Below are 16374 nucleotides of genomic sequence, written 5' to 3'. Positions count from 1 at the left end.
CCACAGAAACGTGGGACCGAGCTGCATCTGCGACTACACTGAAGCTCTTGGTGATGCTGGATCCTTAACCCACTGAGTGAGGCCAGGGATCCAACTCCCGTCCTCAGGGATACTAGTGGGGTTCATTACCGCTGCACCAGGAAAGGAACTCCCTCACTCGTTACGTTTTATAAAGAAGTAAACTTTACCCACCAGATGTGAAAGCGAGTCTTCCTCAGGGGGGACATTCAGAGGGAAACGGTCTTCTCTCTTCCTTCGGTCAGGCCATTGCTTTTCTCTCTGCAAGGCTGTTCACCAAAGTCAAGGATTGAGTCTGGACAGGAAGGTCATTTTTGTTCCTTCCACCTATCCAGCTGCACCGTCAGTGTCCAGAGGCCAAGGACTTGGGCCTAAGGGGTGGGGGCTGGGGAAGGAGTGGGGGGTGGGTGAGCTCACCTCCCTGGGGGGATGAGCCCCCCTGCGGGTGGGCGCATGTGGCACTGTGCCCGGCTTCCCCCACAGAGGCACTGTCATTACTAAGGGACAGGCTGAGCTTGGAGAAGGGTCGATTGTCCAGGAGCCAGTGGCAAGAGATTTTTGTCAGCAGCGCCTCCCAGATACATTTTGAGCAGGCTCCCCAAGACCGAGCTCTGTTCCCTACCCAGGCCAGGAGCTGAAGGCAGATGAGAGATTATACAGGAGGCCAAAACACTATCCTTTAAAAGGTTTTCATTTATTAGTCATTTCTGAAGTAGTTAATTCTCTTTTCTTATTTAAAAAAAAATGTGTGTTTCATCTAGAGTTCATACCAAAGTGATTAAAATGAATTTTGTATTGGGATTGAGCTCCCCAGATCAGAAAAAGTTTTTTTTTTTTTCCCCCAATAAACCACAAAAATAAAACCAAAAGAGAATGTGAGCAATCAAAAATAATCCCCAAATATCCAGGACAAAAAATAAAATATTTATTGATCTATCACAGCGAGACACAGAGATGGGCGGGGCGGGGGGAAAATGCTCTGAAGTACAGTGGCTCGAGGGAGGGATGGGGATACAGTACTGCGTGGGGGGAGACCCAGGTTGGGGGGAGATTCCTGCTGCCCCAGCTGGCACAGCCCCTCACACCCTGGGCCTGGGGCCCCATCGTAGGGGTGTGTGTGGTGGGGCAGAGGCAGGGCACAGGCTGCCATGACGGGTAAACCAAGCTGATGGTGGGGTGCCCCGCCAGCTAGTGGTGCCGGGCGGCCAAATGGGGCTGAGGATAAGGACGGATGGCTGGCTGGCTGGACAGATGGGCGGATGAATTCCACAAGAGCAAGGGGGCTAATCCCAATGCGGGGGGAGGCGGTCTTTCGACGTGAAGATGCCCCAGGCATGGGGAATAGCGACTGCTAGGGGAGGGGGGCCAGGAGGGCCAAGAGACGGAGTGACCGAATCCAGCTTGAGGGTTTCGATGTGTGGGTACCAACTAGACCGTAGCCAGAAGTGGGTCCTGGTGGGCAGGGGGAGGTGAGACTGCCCAGGAAGTGTCTGCACCATCTTCAGAGGAGCCCCAGGGAGGGGGTTCCCTAAGGGGCTGCCCTTCCCTCCTCCCTCCCCGCAGGAAGATGAGAGCACCAGCATGTAGCACCAAGTTCCCCTGGAGATGGAGAGTGTGTGGAGGGGGGAGCTCCTGGGTGGGAAGGGGGTGGGGGCGGGGGGCCAAGCTCATCCAGCCCTTGCCTCTGAAGGAGGGGGCTTCCTGGGGCCCACCTGGCCACTACTCTCTTGTTTCCTTGCCCTGTGGATTTCCAAGGCCGCCCGGCCTGCCCTGTCCTCTCCCAGGGTGGGAACTTAGGAGGGGGTATGGGATGGGAGGGGGTTACAAAGGGTTTACATTCTCCACCAAGCAGTAGCACCAACGTTGATGAGGTCGTGAGTCAGGGGTCCTGGGAAGCTCACTTTCTCTTCCGGCCACAGGATTTCCCCAGGCAGGCCCCACCTGGATGCAGAAAGGCACGTGCCATGGTCAGTCCGGCCCCTTCTGGTTGCTGCTCAAGCCCTGGCCTACTCTGCCCAAGTCCACGCTATTCTCACACCCACATCATCACAGTGTGGAACAGAGGCTCCAAGAAGCCACAAGAAGCCTGGTCAGGACCCCAGGCCACACTCTGAGTGATTCCTCTGTACAAACTCCTACTGGAAGAGTTGGGGGAAGCAGGACGGATCTGTTGATAACTTGTTTGAAATCATCAAGGCACCATCATCTGGTGGTTGGGGGCTGGTGTCGCTCCTACCATTGCTGGAGCTGGATGTGGCTCATTGCCGCCACCTGGTGGCAGTGAGCAGCCGAGTGGGGCAGGAACAACATCCCTTCCGGAAGCTCATTCAGGGTGTCAGAGCAAAAAAAAAAATCAGTGTGATGGGGCCAGACATCCACTGGTGCCTGACTGAGAGGTGGGCACCCGGACAGGGTCAGGCTGGCCTGGGCTGCCTCATCTGCATAGCGGGAAGCAGCTGGGGGTGGAAGAGAGTCCACAGCCTGAGCAACAGCAGAGGGGGCAGAGCTGGGGGGGCTCTCTGGGTCTCCTCTGCCCTTGTTGGGAAGGGGCCTCGGGGTGGTGAAAAGGACCCATCTCCCACAATGCCAGGGGCATGGCTGCATCTTGGAGTCAGGGTCTAGTTCTGCGCTGGCTCTGCTCACCCCTCCAACCTCCGTCCCCTCCATTCTCTTATTGTCCGCCCCCCCCAACCCCTTTCTCATCCCTTCTCTTTCTCTGGCTCCTCCCTGCAGGGGTGGGTGTGGCCATCAGGGAGGGAGGAGCCTGGCAGGTACCCGGCCCACTCCCAGCTCTGAGGGTGGGAGTCGGGGGTAAAGAAGGCATAGGTAAGGTGTCCGGCTCCTCCAGCCTCCCCACTGCCTGCCGCGGCTTGTCCAGCACGCTGCCCCATCTCCCAGGCTGACAGGCTCTCCACCCCCATCCCGCCCTCTTTCGGGGACTGAGTCTCTGCTCACCTTGGTATCCCAGGGCTCCCAGGGCCCCTCCGAAGGGCTTGGGAGGTTTGCCTATGGGAAGAAGGTGGGGGTTAGGGAGGAGGCCAGGCTTTCCCCTCTCCCAGAACTGGCCCCCCGCCATGTGCCTCCATCCTGCAGCAGGGGTTCCCAAGGCCTCTCGCCCCTGGCCTGCTGCTCCTGTCCAGGCCCGCTCCTTGCAGCTGGTCTCCTGCCCATGGAGTTCTGACAGTCTGACCCTGGCCTCCCTTCCCAGAGGCAGCCTCGGCCCACCTGACGGACTCCAGGCTCTGCCTCCTTGCGTGGACCTGCAGTTCTTCCCTTTGCTGTGGGACCTTGTCAGTTGCTGCTGGTAAACCCTAAGACCCAGGGTGACCCAGGGCCTTGTCTTGACTCTGGTGCCCGGTCGAGGCTGGGAGCCCTAGGAATCGGGACCCCTGTGCCATCCCCATATTCCAGGGCTGACTTTCTGGGTTCTGTGATTTTCCTGGGGGCTCCCTCCAGCCCTCCACCCCCTGGGGGCCAGCCCAGGGCCATGGCCACACTAGCCACTCCTCAGCAGGTTCTACCCCACCCCACGAACGAGCTCAGGCCCTGCAGGAAACAGGCCTCCTCCTTCTTATGGCAGACTCACCACCAATTCCCAGGCCCCCAGCGCCGCCACCTGCAAGGCAAGGAGAGGGGCTGTGAGCATGCCCGCCTCCAGGAAGCCCGCCAGGCCCTCCCAGGCAGCATGGGCCTTGCCTGAGAGGGGCTGATTCTGGGCTCAGGGATCAGGAGCCCTGGGCTCTGCCTTGCTCACTGTGTGACCTTGGGCGAATTCCTGGCACTCTGAACCTCAGTTTGCCTCATCCAAACCTGGTATTTTGGAAGAGCTGATGCTCCCTGGCCTTACACAGAGGGAGAGAGCAGGGGGAGGCCCAATTCTGCACAACCTGAGGGGCAGGGGTTCCCCCGGGGTCCTCGCTCAGCTCTTCTGGGCAGGGGATGAAGGAGGGGAGGAAGAAGGACCAGGCCCGCGTTCCAGGGCAGGGCCCAGGGGCAGGGAGCCTGGTCATACCTGGGAAAATAGGAGACAGTCCAAAGCCAGGCCTTGGTGCGACTCCTGCGGGAGGAGCCTGGGGTTGGCGCGGGGCGGGCCCCAGCTCCAGCCTCGCTACCTGCTGCCTCTGCCTAGGACCACTGCCTCCCGCTGCCCCTCCCCTGCTGCCAGAGCAGCTGCCGCCTTCTTCTTTTTTTCTCTCTTTTTGTGGTTGCACCTGTGGCACATGGAGGTTCCCAGGCTAGGGGTGGAATCTGAGCTGCAGCTGCCGGCCTACACCACAGCCACAGCAACGCCAGAGCCGAGCCGTGTCTTTGACCTACACCATGGCTCACGGCAACGCCAGATCCTTAACCCACTGAGCAAGGCCAGGGATTGAACCCGCATCCTTGCAGGCACTAGTCGGGTTCTTAACCAGCTGAGCCACAGTAGGAACTCCCAGAGCAGCCTTCTTAACAAACCTGGTCCCGGCCTGGTATCCTAGTATGAGGCTGCATAGCCTTAGCTCGTCAGCCTGGAGTCTGAGGCCCACCCACCCCTCTGCCCAGGGTGCCTCCTTCCTGAACTGTCCCCTCCTCTCTCTCTCTCCCTCTCTCTCTCTCATGTCCTTGTGCCGGATGCAGCTCTGGAGTCCTGCTGCTGGCCAACCTCCAGAGCCGGGCAGAGCTGAGGCGTTCGCAGCAGAGGTGGCCCCTACCTCCAAGTGGGAATGGCCTGGTGACTCCTAGGACACCTCCGAGGCCAGCGGCACCTGAGGAGAGGGCAGATGGGTCAGGACAAGGCACCCGGAAGGGACTCTGAACATGTCCTTGGGGGTGTGGGCTCAGGGCATCCTGGCTCGGCCTTCAGGGGGATCGTGAGCAGGACTGAGGCCTGAGGCAGGCTGGGGCCATGGGGTGGGGGGTCTAGGCAGCCTGCAGACTTCGGGGGTGGGCATGGGAGCAACTCACCATATTTGGCTGCTTTAGCAGCGGCAGCCGGGGACACACCTGGGGAGACGGGGTGCGTGAGGCTCAGGAATATCTGCTCCCTTCCAGAGTCTTGTCCCCCTTCTGACCTGCTCACCGATTTGGCATCTGCCCCCAAACTCATGCTTCCACCATCCCTCCACCCCCCCCCCCCATCCATTCATCTTTCCAGAAGTCTTTCTTAAGCTCCTCCTGTGCGGCCACAGGAAGAGGCTTCAGGCGGGGCAGGTAGGGAGACCGTGGTGACCCCAGGAAGAAAGGCTAACATGAGGTCCGCCGTGACGGCAGACACTTTGGGAAAGCGAGGTCCCCCCGCTGTGCTCTTCCTCTCTGGAAACTGGGCACAACCGTCACCAGCCTAACGATCTCCCACGTGAAGCGGCTGGGTGGTTGAGAGAGGAGAGGAGAGGAGCGGGACGTCCACCTGCAAGAGGCAGCCCTCGCTAAACCTGCTGGGCCGCTGGACGCTGCAGGAGCCTGGAGCAGCGGGCAGGGCACACCACGACCCAGAGTCGCTGCTGAAGTGGGGATGGGGTCCAGGCAAAGAGGAGAGCTTGAGCTAGGCAGGGCAAGGGGGAAAGAAAGCGAGCCTCTCCTTCTCTCTCCCACACACCACACACGCGCACACACACAGGCGCACACACAGAGGCACGCACACGCCATGCACCCACGGATTCCAGAGTGCCCCTTACCTCCAAAGGCTCCAGCCCCTGGAACAGCTCCAAGGCCCCCAACTCCCAGTCCTCCGACTCCCCCGACGCCTGCAGAGAGAGCTGGGCGTTAACCCCTCAAGTGGGAGCAGCTGGTCTGTCTGCAGAGGGTGGAGCCGAGCCCCCAGGACCTCGGAGGGCTAGTGGGGCCAGGAGGTGGCTTGGGCCCTAGAGAGGCAAGACCCCTGAGGGGTCAGGGAATACATGCCCCATGGTGCGTGGTCAGAGGCCCCCCCACCCCAAACTTCAGGGCCCAACAGCAGCCCCTAACCCCAGCCAGTACTCACCAAACTGGGCAGCTTTGGCAGCGGCTTTGGCGGCAGCAGGTCCGACTCCTGGGGACACACAAGACGCTCAGGGAGGAACACTCCACGGGTCAGTGTCCCTCAGTACCCAGCCTGTTCTGCGGTTTCAACTCACCTGCCACACCACCTGGGATACCAGCTCCGCCAAGATCTCCAACCCCTCCAAGGGCCCCGGCCGCCCCTGCTTCCGGGGAGAGAGGATGGAAAGTTGGTGCCCCCATTTCCTTTCTTTTTTCATTTTCGGCTGTCCCATGGCATACGGAGTCCCCAGCCCAGGGATCAGATCCAAGCCACAGCTGCAGCAATGCTGGATCCTTAACCCACTGTGCCGGGCTGGGGATCAAACCGGCATCCCAGTGATCCCAAGATGCCACTGATCCCATTGCACCACAGTGGGCACTCCTCAGTCCCCCCATTTCTGAAGGACATCCAGGGGACACTTGGCAAGTTGACAGGCGGCCGGGGCCATGTGTCCCAGGGGAAGGAACACTGGACAAAAGTCCACTCCGACACCTGGGTCTGAGCCCCGGCTCTGTCCTGACCCTCCGGGCAAGGGCAGACAGACCCCCCTTGGGCCTCAGCCTGCCCGCCTCCTCCCCTTCCTCCGGGGCTGGTGCCGGCACAGTGATGGCTGTGCCCACGAGCTGCCCAGGGTCTCTCATTAGTCCCAACAGGCCTGGGTTTGAATTCTGGTTTCTCCACTCAATCTAGAAGTCACCCCTCAGATCCCAGGGCCCCATCTCCCTAAGTGGGCGATGGCCCTTGTCCTGCTCACCTATAGGTGTTTGAGGAGTAAAAGGACACACTCTCTGTGGGCGTCCTCTGGGTCTGAACCACTGTCCAGCACAGAGCTGCCAGGAGCGGCAGCAGCAGGGGCTACAGCTAGCGCTTTAGGGACACCCGCAATCAGTGCTTCACGCTTATTCACCTGCTTAATGTTCCAGGTAACCGGAAAGGTGGGCACTATCATCCCCATTGGGCAGATGAGAAAACTGAGGCACAGCAGAGGTTAAGCAATGTGCTCAAGGTTTTATCTGCAGGAAATGACTTGGGAGCGAGAGCCCTGAACTGCTCTGTTTCCCTGGCAGTGTCTGTCAAACTCAGGCCAGCAGAGCCGCCAGCAAGGAACAGGAGAGGGGTGCGTGGGTCCCAGGCCCGCCGTGGGTGGGGGCCGAGGAAGCTTGGATTTTCCGAGGTGGAAACTGGCCCCAAGTGGACCAGCCAGGCCTGGCTGGCAGTTCCCTGGCGGAGGCCCCGGCCCAGATCCCAGGAGGCCGGGAACGCGGGGGCACACAGACAGCGTGGGTCTGGCCAGGCGGGGCTGCCTTAGTGCCAAGTGGGGGCGGGCAGGTCTGCCACGTCCTCGTGGCTGGTGGCGGGCACAGTCATGCTGACAGGGAGGCGGGGGCCCAGATGAGGAGTCCTGGCTTTGCTGGGATAGCGGCCCAGGCCCCTCCCTGGCTTTGGGCCCCACAAAACTGTCAGGGCTGGAGGGGCCTTAGGGACCACAGTCATCACCAAGGCAGAGCTGCCCCCAGGGGGCTGGAAGCGTGAGGGGCAGTTGTCCTGGGGCTGGAGGCATGCTCGGCATGTAGTGGGCAGGAGCCAGAGTCTGCGAAACCATCATTCATGCGGCCTAGAAATGGCTTTTTTCATCCTGACCATCCCAGCCCTGCGCTGTAGGCTCCGGGCCCTGGGCCCTGGCCCAGGGGAGGGGGAATGGGTGACCATGGCAGGCAGGGTGTGGGGTGCACTCACCATATTTGGCTGCTTTAGCTGCGGCCAGGGGTCCAGGTACTGGGGGCAAAGGGCAAAAGGAAAAGTGAGGTGGTCAGCAGCTGAGCTCTGTGCCTGGGGCTTCTGCCTCCTCCAGGGAGCCCTCCTTGACTTCCTCAGCCTTCTCTGCTTTGCTCAAAGCCCTGAAGCCCTGGCTTCCCAGCCAGGAGCTCACCTGGCCAAGTACAGAGCTCTAGTATCTAACTGTGCCTCTACCAGTCTGCTCTGGGAGTGCCCGAGGGCTGGACCATGCCTATTGCTTCCATCTGTGCCCTCCCGCCTGCCTGAGGCTAGACATAGAGCACACTCAGTAACTAGTAGATGAAGAACTAGGGTTCCTAGGGGGCCGCTAGGAACCACAGCTCACTGCCGAAGGGGAGCCAGGCTGACTGCCCCCCACCAGGGATCCCCAGACTCTCTGTTTGGGTGGTGGGCTTCTCAGTTTGCAGCCCTGTCAGCCCCCCAAGGAGGAGACAGAAACTCTGAAATCTGGCAGGAGGGGGCCTCTCCTCCCGGCCTGCCCCATCTGTGACCCCAGCGGTCTCTAACTGCTCAGGAGCATTTATTCCATGCCTCTGAGTGACAGTGCTGGGGGACAGGCGGGGAGGAGAGGCCCCCCTCCTCTGAGCTTAAGGGGCCTTTCTGCTCAACCTCTAGAAGGCCTCTCACCTGCACCTGCCCCAAAGCCAGGAACACCAGCACCAACTCCAAATCCAGGAACGCCGGCACCAACTCCAAATCCGGGAACGCCGGCAGGAAGCCCAGCAGCAGCCTCTGTGGGAGATGGAGAGTGAGGTGGCGGCAGCAGGCCACGAACAGGCCCTTTTGGGGGGTGTCCTGCCCAGGTGGCTGAGTCAGGCCCAGACCCCTGCGGGGGCCTCCTCCCCCTTTGTCTACCCTCTGTGCTGCCACTAGAATGGTCTTCCTCAAAATCCCACGGACCACCAAGTCCAGCCCTCCCCAGGCTGGCATTCAGGGCCGCACACCCTGGACACCGTGGCCCTTTTCAGCCTGGGTTTCCCCTTGGATGAATGAACTCATTTAATTCTCCTGACAAGCGCCATCAACACCCACACATCACACGGGAGGACAGGAAACTCGGAGGTCACTCAGCTAGTGTGGGACCCCAACTCAAAGCCGTGCCTCCAATCCCCTCTGCCTGCTGCCTTGGGGGCCTAACGAGGCTGGAGAGGCTGCATATCCTGGGGCCCAGCTCAGCCTTGGGTCTTGCGGCCCAGTTCTGGGCTTGGGGGCTAGGCTTGCGGGCTGAGGAGAGTAAGGGAGAGGTGCACTCACGGAACTGGGCTTTGGCGGCTGCCTTAGCAGCAGATTTGGCTGCAGCCGGGGCCCCTGCTCCTGGGGGGAGAGAGAAGGGGGTTCAAGGATGCCACCCATGGAAGAGTCAGAAGCCTCACACTTACTGACACAACTCACCTATAACACCGCCAGGGCCAATGCCAATGCCGGGAGCCACACCGACGCCGGGAGCCACACCGACGCCGGGAGCCACACCGACGCCGGGAGCCACACCGACGCCGGGAGCCACACCAATGCCAGGGCCTAAGCCTGCAAGAGAGAGAACTAACCCTTAACCAAGTCGTGATCAAGGAGGGCAGAAGCTGATGGATGGGTCCACGGGCCAGGGGTCAGGAGCTCTGGGTCCATGTCCCAGCCGGGCACAGACTTGTTATGTGACCTTGAACAAGCAACTTCCCTTGATGGGCCTCAGCTTCCTCATCCCTAATGTGAGGTCTCTGCAGGATCAGGAGTTTTGTTTTTGTTTTTGTTTTTGTTTTTTTGTCTTTTTAGGGCCGCACCTGTGGCATATGGAAGTTCCCAGGCTAGAAGTTGAATTTGAGCTGCAGCTGCTGGCCTACACCACAGCCATTGCAACACAGGACTGCAGCTGAGTCTGTGCCGAGCCTGCGACCTACACCACAGCTCGTGGCAATGCTGGATCCTTAACCCACTGAGCGAGGCCAGGGATCGAACCTGTGTCCTCATGGTTACCAGTGGTTTGTTACTGCTGAGCCACGATGGGAACTCCCTCAGTTCGTTTCCTAATCAGAAACCACATCCAGGCCCCTCAAGATGGTCAGACGGGCCAAAAGCTGTGAGAAAGGCCCATGCCTAGGAGGTGACAGCCTGGGTAGGGGGTCGTCAGACCACAGAGCAGGGACATGAGAGAGTAGTGCTCTAGGATGAGGGCTGGAGGCAGAACTGGCAGGGGGGACACTTACCGAACTGGGCGGCTTTGGCGGCTGCTTTGGCGGCTGCAGCTGCTGGGGCTCCTACCCCTGAAGAGGTGGAGAGTGGGGGTGAGGGAGCTGTCGCCAGCACCCCTCCCCACCTCTCCCCCATCCCCCGTGATGGAAAGACTTCTCAGAGACCACCTCTAGAGGACTGTCCCTTCTCCCAGGACACCCTCTCCACATGGGAGGCGGAGGGGAAGCATGTGAGGCCTGCTCCCAGGATGACCTGCCAGCCACGGCAGGCACGGCCTCCCCTGCGAAGCAGCTCTGAGACTGGCCTGCCGGCTCTGCCCGTGGTGGACGCGGTGGACGGGAGCCCGTGGTGACTGGCAGAGGCAGACATCCTCTCCTAAACCTCAGTCTAAAAGATTTCTGGGGCTTTCTGTTGAAGGGGCTGTTAATTTTTGAAAAATCCGAATCATGTCTGGGTCTAAAACTACTGGAGGAAACAGCTCATTTCTTGGAGGGAAACTCAAAAGGGGAATTTCCTCCCAGAAGGAAGGAATGCAGAAGAGAAATGTGGTGGGAAAAAACCACCAGGGAAGGCTGTAACTTAATCTCGTTAGGATTCTTAATCTCCTCCCTTTGGCCTCTGAGTGGAGCAGAAAGAGCGCAGAGGCAGCGAGGCTGACACAGGCCCTCCGGGGGTGGCAGGGGTGGGGGGCAGTGAAGGAGGCCCCCAACCCTGGTAGAGCAGTTCTGCTGCCTATCAGGCTGATGTCTTGGGTGTCCCCAGGGCTGGGAGGGGACTCGCCAGGTTCACTCAGCAATCTGGAATCCCACTGGGGGTTTTCCCTCCAAACTACAAGAAAGTGCCTTCGCTCTACCCCGTCTTTGCCACCTGTAAAGTGGTGCCCTTGACCTATTGCAGCTCCAGGGTCCCTTCCATGAGATAAGCCAAACCTGTCTGTGGGATGAGGACACCGCTCACCTGGCACTGCTCCAGCACCGGGCACACCTGGTACTGCTCCTTCGGCACCTGGCACCAGCCCACCCAGGGCTCCTGCTCCTGCAGCACCTGGAGGGGTGAAGGGCACCCAGTTCTGCCCTTGAAGTGCCCTCCTTTTGTGGGGAGCAGTGGGTGGAGGTGGGGGGCTGGGTATGGGCACTTTGAACTCGCTGGTTTGGGGTGGGGGTGATAAGGCAGGCACCAGTGATCCTAATGGTGGGCCAATGAAAAGGGCAGAAGTGTTCACTGTGGCTTTGGAAGATGGGCCAGGGGCTTCTGACCTTGACCCAGGCTGTTGCAGCCCTGGAGGCCTGAGTGTGAGTTTGCCCTGCCCTCAGGCTGGAGAATTGCTCTGAGCTTTGAGCCTGCTCCCCGGCCGCCCCCACAGGAGAGCAGGGCTGGGGTGGGAAGGAGGGGAGGGCACGGCCCGGGGCTGGGGCAAGGCAGGGCTGGGGCACTTACCGAGCTTGGCTGCCTTGGCAGCGGCGGCTGCCTGAGCTGCAGCTATGAGGAAACGAAAGGGACTCTCAGAAACCTTGCTGGCTCTCAGCCGGGCTGTGCTGACGGCGCTTCTGCCCCAAAGGCACTGGAGGCCCTCCCTGGGCTCGCCCCCACCTCTTCCCTGGGCTCCCTGAAGCCCAGGCTACTCTCCCCACTCCCCCAACCCCCTAGAACCCCACAGAAGACAGGCTCATCCCTCCCCACAAGTCCCCCACATGGAACCAAGGCTCACGGGAAAGGGCAGCTCCAGGAACACCTCCGACTCCGACACCAAAGCCAGGAAAGCCCCCGGCACCCACTCCGAAAGTGGGAATGCCGCCAACTCCCACACCACCTCTGGCCCCTGCAGAGGGGAGGGAATTGAGTGGAAAAGGATCTCAGTGAGAAAGGCCCGGGAGGGCTCTGGGGGACTCTGGACTGGGAGAGAGGATGCGAGCCCCCCCACCCCCAACCAAGTCTGGTCCACGAGGGACAGGAAGCCATGGGATGCTGGGCCCTCACCAGCTTCCTCTTTCCTGACACTCCTAGCGCGCCCCAGCCTCGCTCTTCTCTGAGCACTTGGGGAAGGGTCTCTGTGTTGGTTACGAGAGCCTGTGGGCAGGACCCCTAGCCCCAGCCAGGCCGAGGCTCCTCTGAGAGCGTCCTGGACAGGGCAGGGAGGGTCAAGGACACTGCCCCCACTGGGAACGCCCTATGGGACTCTCCTATCACCCAGTCCCTTGGCCTCATGGTGGGAGACAACGAGGGGAGATGTCATCCTGGGACCTGGCAGGGCCAAGTCCCAGCTCTGCCAGTGACTTGCTATGTGACCCTGGGCCAGTCACTCCACTTCTCTGGGCTGTACAATAGGGAGCAGAAGACGAGAGTCCTTTGGCTCTGGCAGGTAAAGGCCAGAGCGGGGGTGGGCTGGGGAGGTGGGCAGAGCTAGCTGCATGGCACTCACCGTACTTGGCTGCCTTGGCTGCTGCTTTAGCAGCTGCAGCTGGAGACACGGCCCCTGGAGAAGCCAAGGAAACACAAATGAAAAAGACTTTCCTCTGTGCAGCCATCGACGTTTCAGGCCATCTTCCTTCTATCTACTGAGCCAACACGGACTTGTCTACCCATTCACCCACTCACCCGCCACCTGCCCGTCTGTCTGTCCGTCTGCCTAGCCGCCTATTCACACATCTGCTGGCCTTCCCATATGTCTGCCCTTCTGTCCATCCTTGGACCTTGATCTACTCACTCAACCACTTAGCTCTCTGTCCAGCCATCTGCCTATCTGTCCATTCCTCTAAATACCTAACCAACCATCCATTTTTTATTTGCCTTCTACCGACCCATCTACTCATCTGCTCATCCACCCGTGTGCTTAGTCTTCCATCCATCCATCGTTCTAACCACTTATCTTTGTCCCCCACCTGCCTCTCCATCTGTCTTTTCAGCTACCCATTTATCACCCCATCTACTAGTTTACCCATCTATCTACCCATCCATGTATCTGTCCATTCATCCACCCACCACCCACTCTCTCATCCATCAGTTTGCCTACTAACCACATGGCCATCCACCTGCCTCCCCAGTTGTCCATCTGCTCACCCATCCATCCTCTCAACCACCCATCCATCCATCCATCCATCCATCTACCCCCATCTATTCACCATCTACTGATCACATATTCAGCTAAGGGCTGGGAACACAGAGATGAAAACTGCATGGTTCCTGTCCCCAGGAGCACACTGACAGCCAGAAGGTGAACTAGAGATGACACTGGCAGTAGTTAATTAGAGATGTTTATAGCCCAGGGATGAGAAGGTGGCCAAGGGTATGGGAAGAATATTGAGGGGTGAGGTGTTAGGGAGAATCCAAAAGTCTTGGCAAAAGTTTCAACATCTCTCTCTTACACACACACTCACACACACACACACAGAGCCAAGCTTACAGGTTTACCTGGGACCCCAACACCTGGCACTCCAACACCTGGGACCCCAACGCCTGGCACGCCAACACCTGGGACCCCAACACCTGGCACGCCAACACCTGGGACCCCAACGCCTGGCACGCCAACACCTGGGACTCCAACACCAGGCACGCCTACACCGGGGACTCCAACTCCTGGGCCGAAGCCTGGCGCACCAGGCACTAAGCCTCCGGCAGCTCCTGTGGAAGGAAAGGATTGTTCTGGCCTGGACCCTCGTGGGAGCCTCAGAGAGCCTCCAGGGACATGGCTCTGGGAGCTACAGGAGCGGCAGGTTCTGGGTGCAGAAGCCCAGGTAGACTGGCACTACCCCTGCATGGATCCAACACCTCTGGGAGAAACGGAGGGAATGGAGGGAACCCTGGAGGAGCTGTAAGGGTCTGGATGTGTGGATGGGAGGGCACGACTGATGGCCCAAGCAGAGCCACAGCGCTCCGCCGGGCTCCCAGGCACTTGGTACAGCAGCTGCGTGTGGCCCTGCAGGTGAAGTGGGAGGAGTCAGATGCTCCACAGGGTCCCCACCCTCTGCTGGGTCAGTCAGCACGGAGCACTGGCCACAAGCTCCCAGGCAGAGCGGCCAGAATGGGCAGAGGCGAGGAGGTACAACAGTGCACGTCTGAGAGGGATGCCGCTCCAGGTGGACAAAGGCGAAGTCTGTCCAGCCTCACAGGACTGGGGTCTCCAAAGCCCATGCAGAAGCCAGGGCTGGCGGGAGCCCTGGCACTGCCATCCCTGGGGACACTCACCGTATTTGGCCGCCTTTGCAGCAGCAGCCGCTGCAGCTGGAGCTCCGGCCCCTGGAGAGACAATCACAGAGGGTGAGGCCCTTTCCCCATGGCCTTCTCGAGGACGCCCGGTTCCCCTGCTGGAATGGACACTACCTGCAATGCCTCCGATGCCAGGAATCGCGCCGGCCCCGCCAGGAACGCCGACACCTCCGACGCCGACGCCAGGGAGAACGCCGGCTCCCGGGGCACCTGCTCAGAGGGGGACAGTGAGGGGTGGCTCTCCTGAAGCCAGGCAGGAAGGCTACTTGGATGCTGGTGTTTTCACCAGCATAGTCTCCTCTGGGAAGAGGCCCAGGCATTCCGCTGGGCCTGCTTGGAAAGGCCCCCACCCCACTCTTCCTTGACTCGCCCCCAAAGTGTCCATTTCAACACCCTCATTAAGGGACTTGTATGTTTTCAGACAAATCCCATTCTAATCACGGCCACATACTGAGAAACCACAAGTGGCCGCTCCCCGGGCCAGAGGGGCCCCTGCAGGAATGTTCAAGGCTTCCTTTCCCTGTGTTCCGGACACTTGGCCAAGTTTGTAATCCAAGCGCTTGGCCGCCTGGCTCTGGCAGCCCCTCACCGCCCCACTCTCCTGCTCCCACATTCCAGCCACCCCCCCCCTCCCCAGCCTTGGGGGCCTGGAGGGAGGGCCTAGGGGCCTCTGCAGGGCAGGCCTCCAGCTCAGTGCTTCCCTCCACATTCACGTCCCCTTGGGCCTGTGGGCAGGCATCTTCTGTCGCATCATGGCCACAGGAAGGGCTCCCCTAGGACTGGGGATGAAGGCGAAGATCTCAGCTCCCAAGATCTGACTGTGAACTTGGGGATCACCTGGGGCAGGGGAAGGCCATGCCACATCCACTAGCCAAGGGATCGTGGGCTTGAGGAGCTAGTGAAACATTTTTTAGTACCTACTAAGTTGATGCTAAGCTATTAAATTGTTTAAATGCTCATATATGTATCACCTAAAATGATCATTCTAACCTCTGTTGTACCCATTTACTCTGCCCGCTCCTTCCTATTTTAACCATGTGGCAAACTCCATCTATATTTTTAAGGCCTGAATCAAATATCATTTTGCCTGAGAAGCCTTCCTGATGCTTCCCTCTTGACTCCCACAACAGTGCCCACTTTCTCCATCACAACTCATCCTTGAAAAGGATGGATGGATAGATGGAGGGACCCGAAGGAAGGAGGGATGGGTGAATGGATGGATGGAGGGAGGGAGGGAGGGATGGATGGAGGGAGGGATGGAGGGAGGGAGTGATGGAGGGATGGAGGGAGGGATGGAGGAAGGAAGGGATGGAGGAAGGGAGGGAGGGATGGAGGGAGAGAGGGATGGAGGGAGGGATGGAGGAAGGAAGGGATGGAGGAAGGGAGGGAGGGAGAGAGGGAGGGATGTATGGAGGGAGGGAGGAAGGGAGGGAGGGAGGGAGGGAGAGAGGGATGGAGGGAGGGAGGGATGGAGGGAGGGATGGAGGGAGAGAGGCATGGAGGGAGGGAGAGAGGGATGGAGGGAGGGAGGGATGGAGGGAGGGAGGGATGGAGGGAGGGATGGAGGGAGAGAGGCATGGAGGGAGGGAGAGAGGGATGGAGGGAGGGAGGGATGGAGGGAGGGAGGGATGGAGGGAGGGAGGGATGGAGGGAGAGAGGGATGGACGGAGGGAGGGAGAAATGAATGGAGAAATGATGGAGGGATGGAGGAAGGAGGGGGTGGATGGAGAGATGGATGGAAGGAAGAATGAATGGATGAATGGAGGGAGGGAGGGAGGAATGGGTGGTGCTGAAAGCGTTGGATAAATGGGGGTGGATGGAGAGGGGCCACCTTGGTCAGTATCTGTGAGGCTCAGGGATGGAGACCTTGGGGGGCTGGCAGTTAGTAGGCAGGGGCTGGGTACTCACCATATTTAGCTGCTGCTTTAGCTGCTGCTGCTGCTGCTGCGGCTTGTGTACCAACCCCTGGGGGAGAGAAAGGGCAGAGACCCTGCATCTCCAGAGCCCACCTGTTTCAGCCCCAAGAAAACCCACTGGTTCACATCTAGGTGTGGATATGTGGCTGCAGAGCAAGCAGAGGCTGATAGGGCTGTCCTGCCGGGGATCCTTCTCCAGGCTCAGACTGGGTCTGGATGCAGGGTAGGCCGGCTTTGCTTTCTGGAGCCTGGGTGGCA

General features: G+C 59.8%; 1 protein-coding gene across 28 annotated transcripts in view; it reads right to left on the bottom strand.

Annotated features, from left to right (window-relative positions):
• The window catches only part of ELN (elastin-like), a 31698-nt gene continuing 16245 nt past the window's right edge, over positions 922-16374 (bottom strand). For 6 of the 28 annotated variants that reach the window (XM_021085771.1, XM_021085780.1, XM_021085773.1 and 3 more), the window contains 22 exons: positions 16109-16165; positions 14315-14410; positions 14180-14230; positions 13406-13615; positions 12417-12470; positions 11706-11816; positions 11435-11476; positions 10955-11041; positions 10012-10068; positions 9206-9337; positions 9068-9127; positions 8441-8545; positions 7754-7792; positions 6111-6179; positions 5978-6025; positions 5673-5741; positions 4963-5001; positions 4710-4763; positions 4031-4075; positions 3605-3634; positions 2974-3024; positions 922-1959 (listed from right to left, as the gene is read on the bottom strand). In XM_021085771.1, the coding sequence (XP_020941430.1) occupies positions 1916-1959; positions 2974-3024; positions 3605-3634; positions 4031-4075; positions 4710-4763; positions 4963-5001; positions 5673-5741; positions 5978-6025; positions 6111-6179; positions 7754-7792; positions 8441-8545; positions 9068-9127; positions 9206-9337; positions 10012-10068; positions 10955-11041; positions 11435-11476; positions 11706-11816; positions 12417-12470; positions 13406-13615; positions 14180-14230; positions 14315-14410; positions 16109-16165 (1550 nt within the window). In that variant the 3' untranslated portion in view covers positions 922-1915. 28 annotated transcript variants of the gene reach the window in all.

This window comes from Sus scrofa, chromosome 3 (assembly GCF_000003025.6).
Source record: "Sus scrofa isolate TJ Tabasco breed Duroc chromosome 3, Sscrofa11.1, whole genome shotgun sequence".
Taxonomy (NCBI): Eukaryota; Metazoa; Chordata; class Mammalia; order Artiodactyla; family Suidae; genus Sus; species Sus scrofa.
Note: the sequence above shows the minus strand (reverse complement) of the source record. Positions and strands in the feature narration are given on the sequence as shown.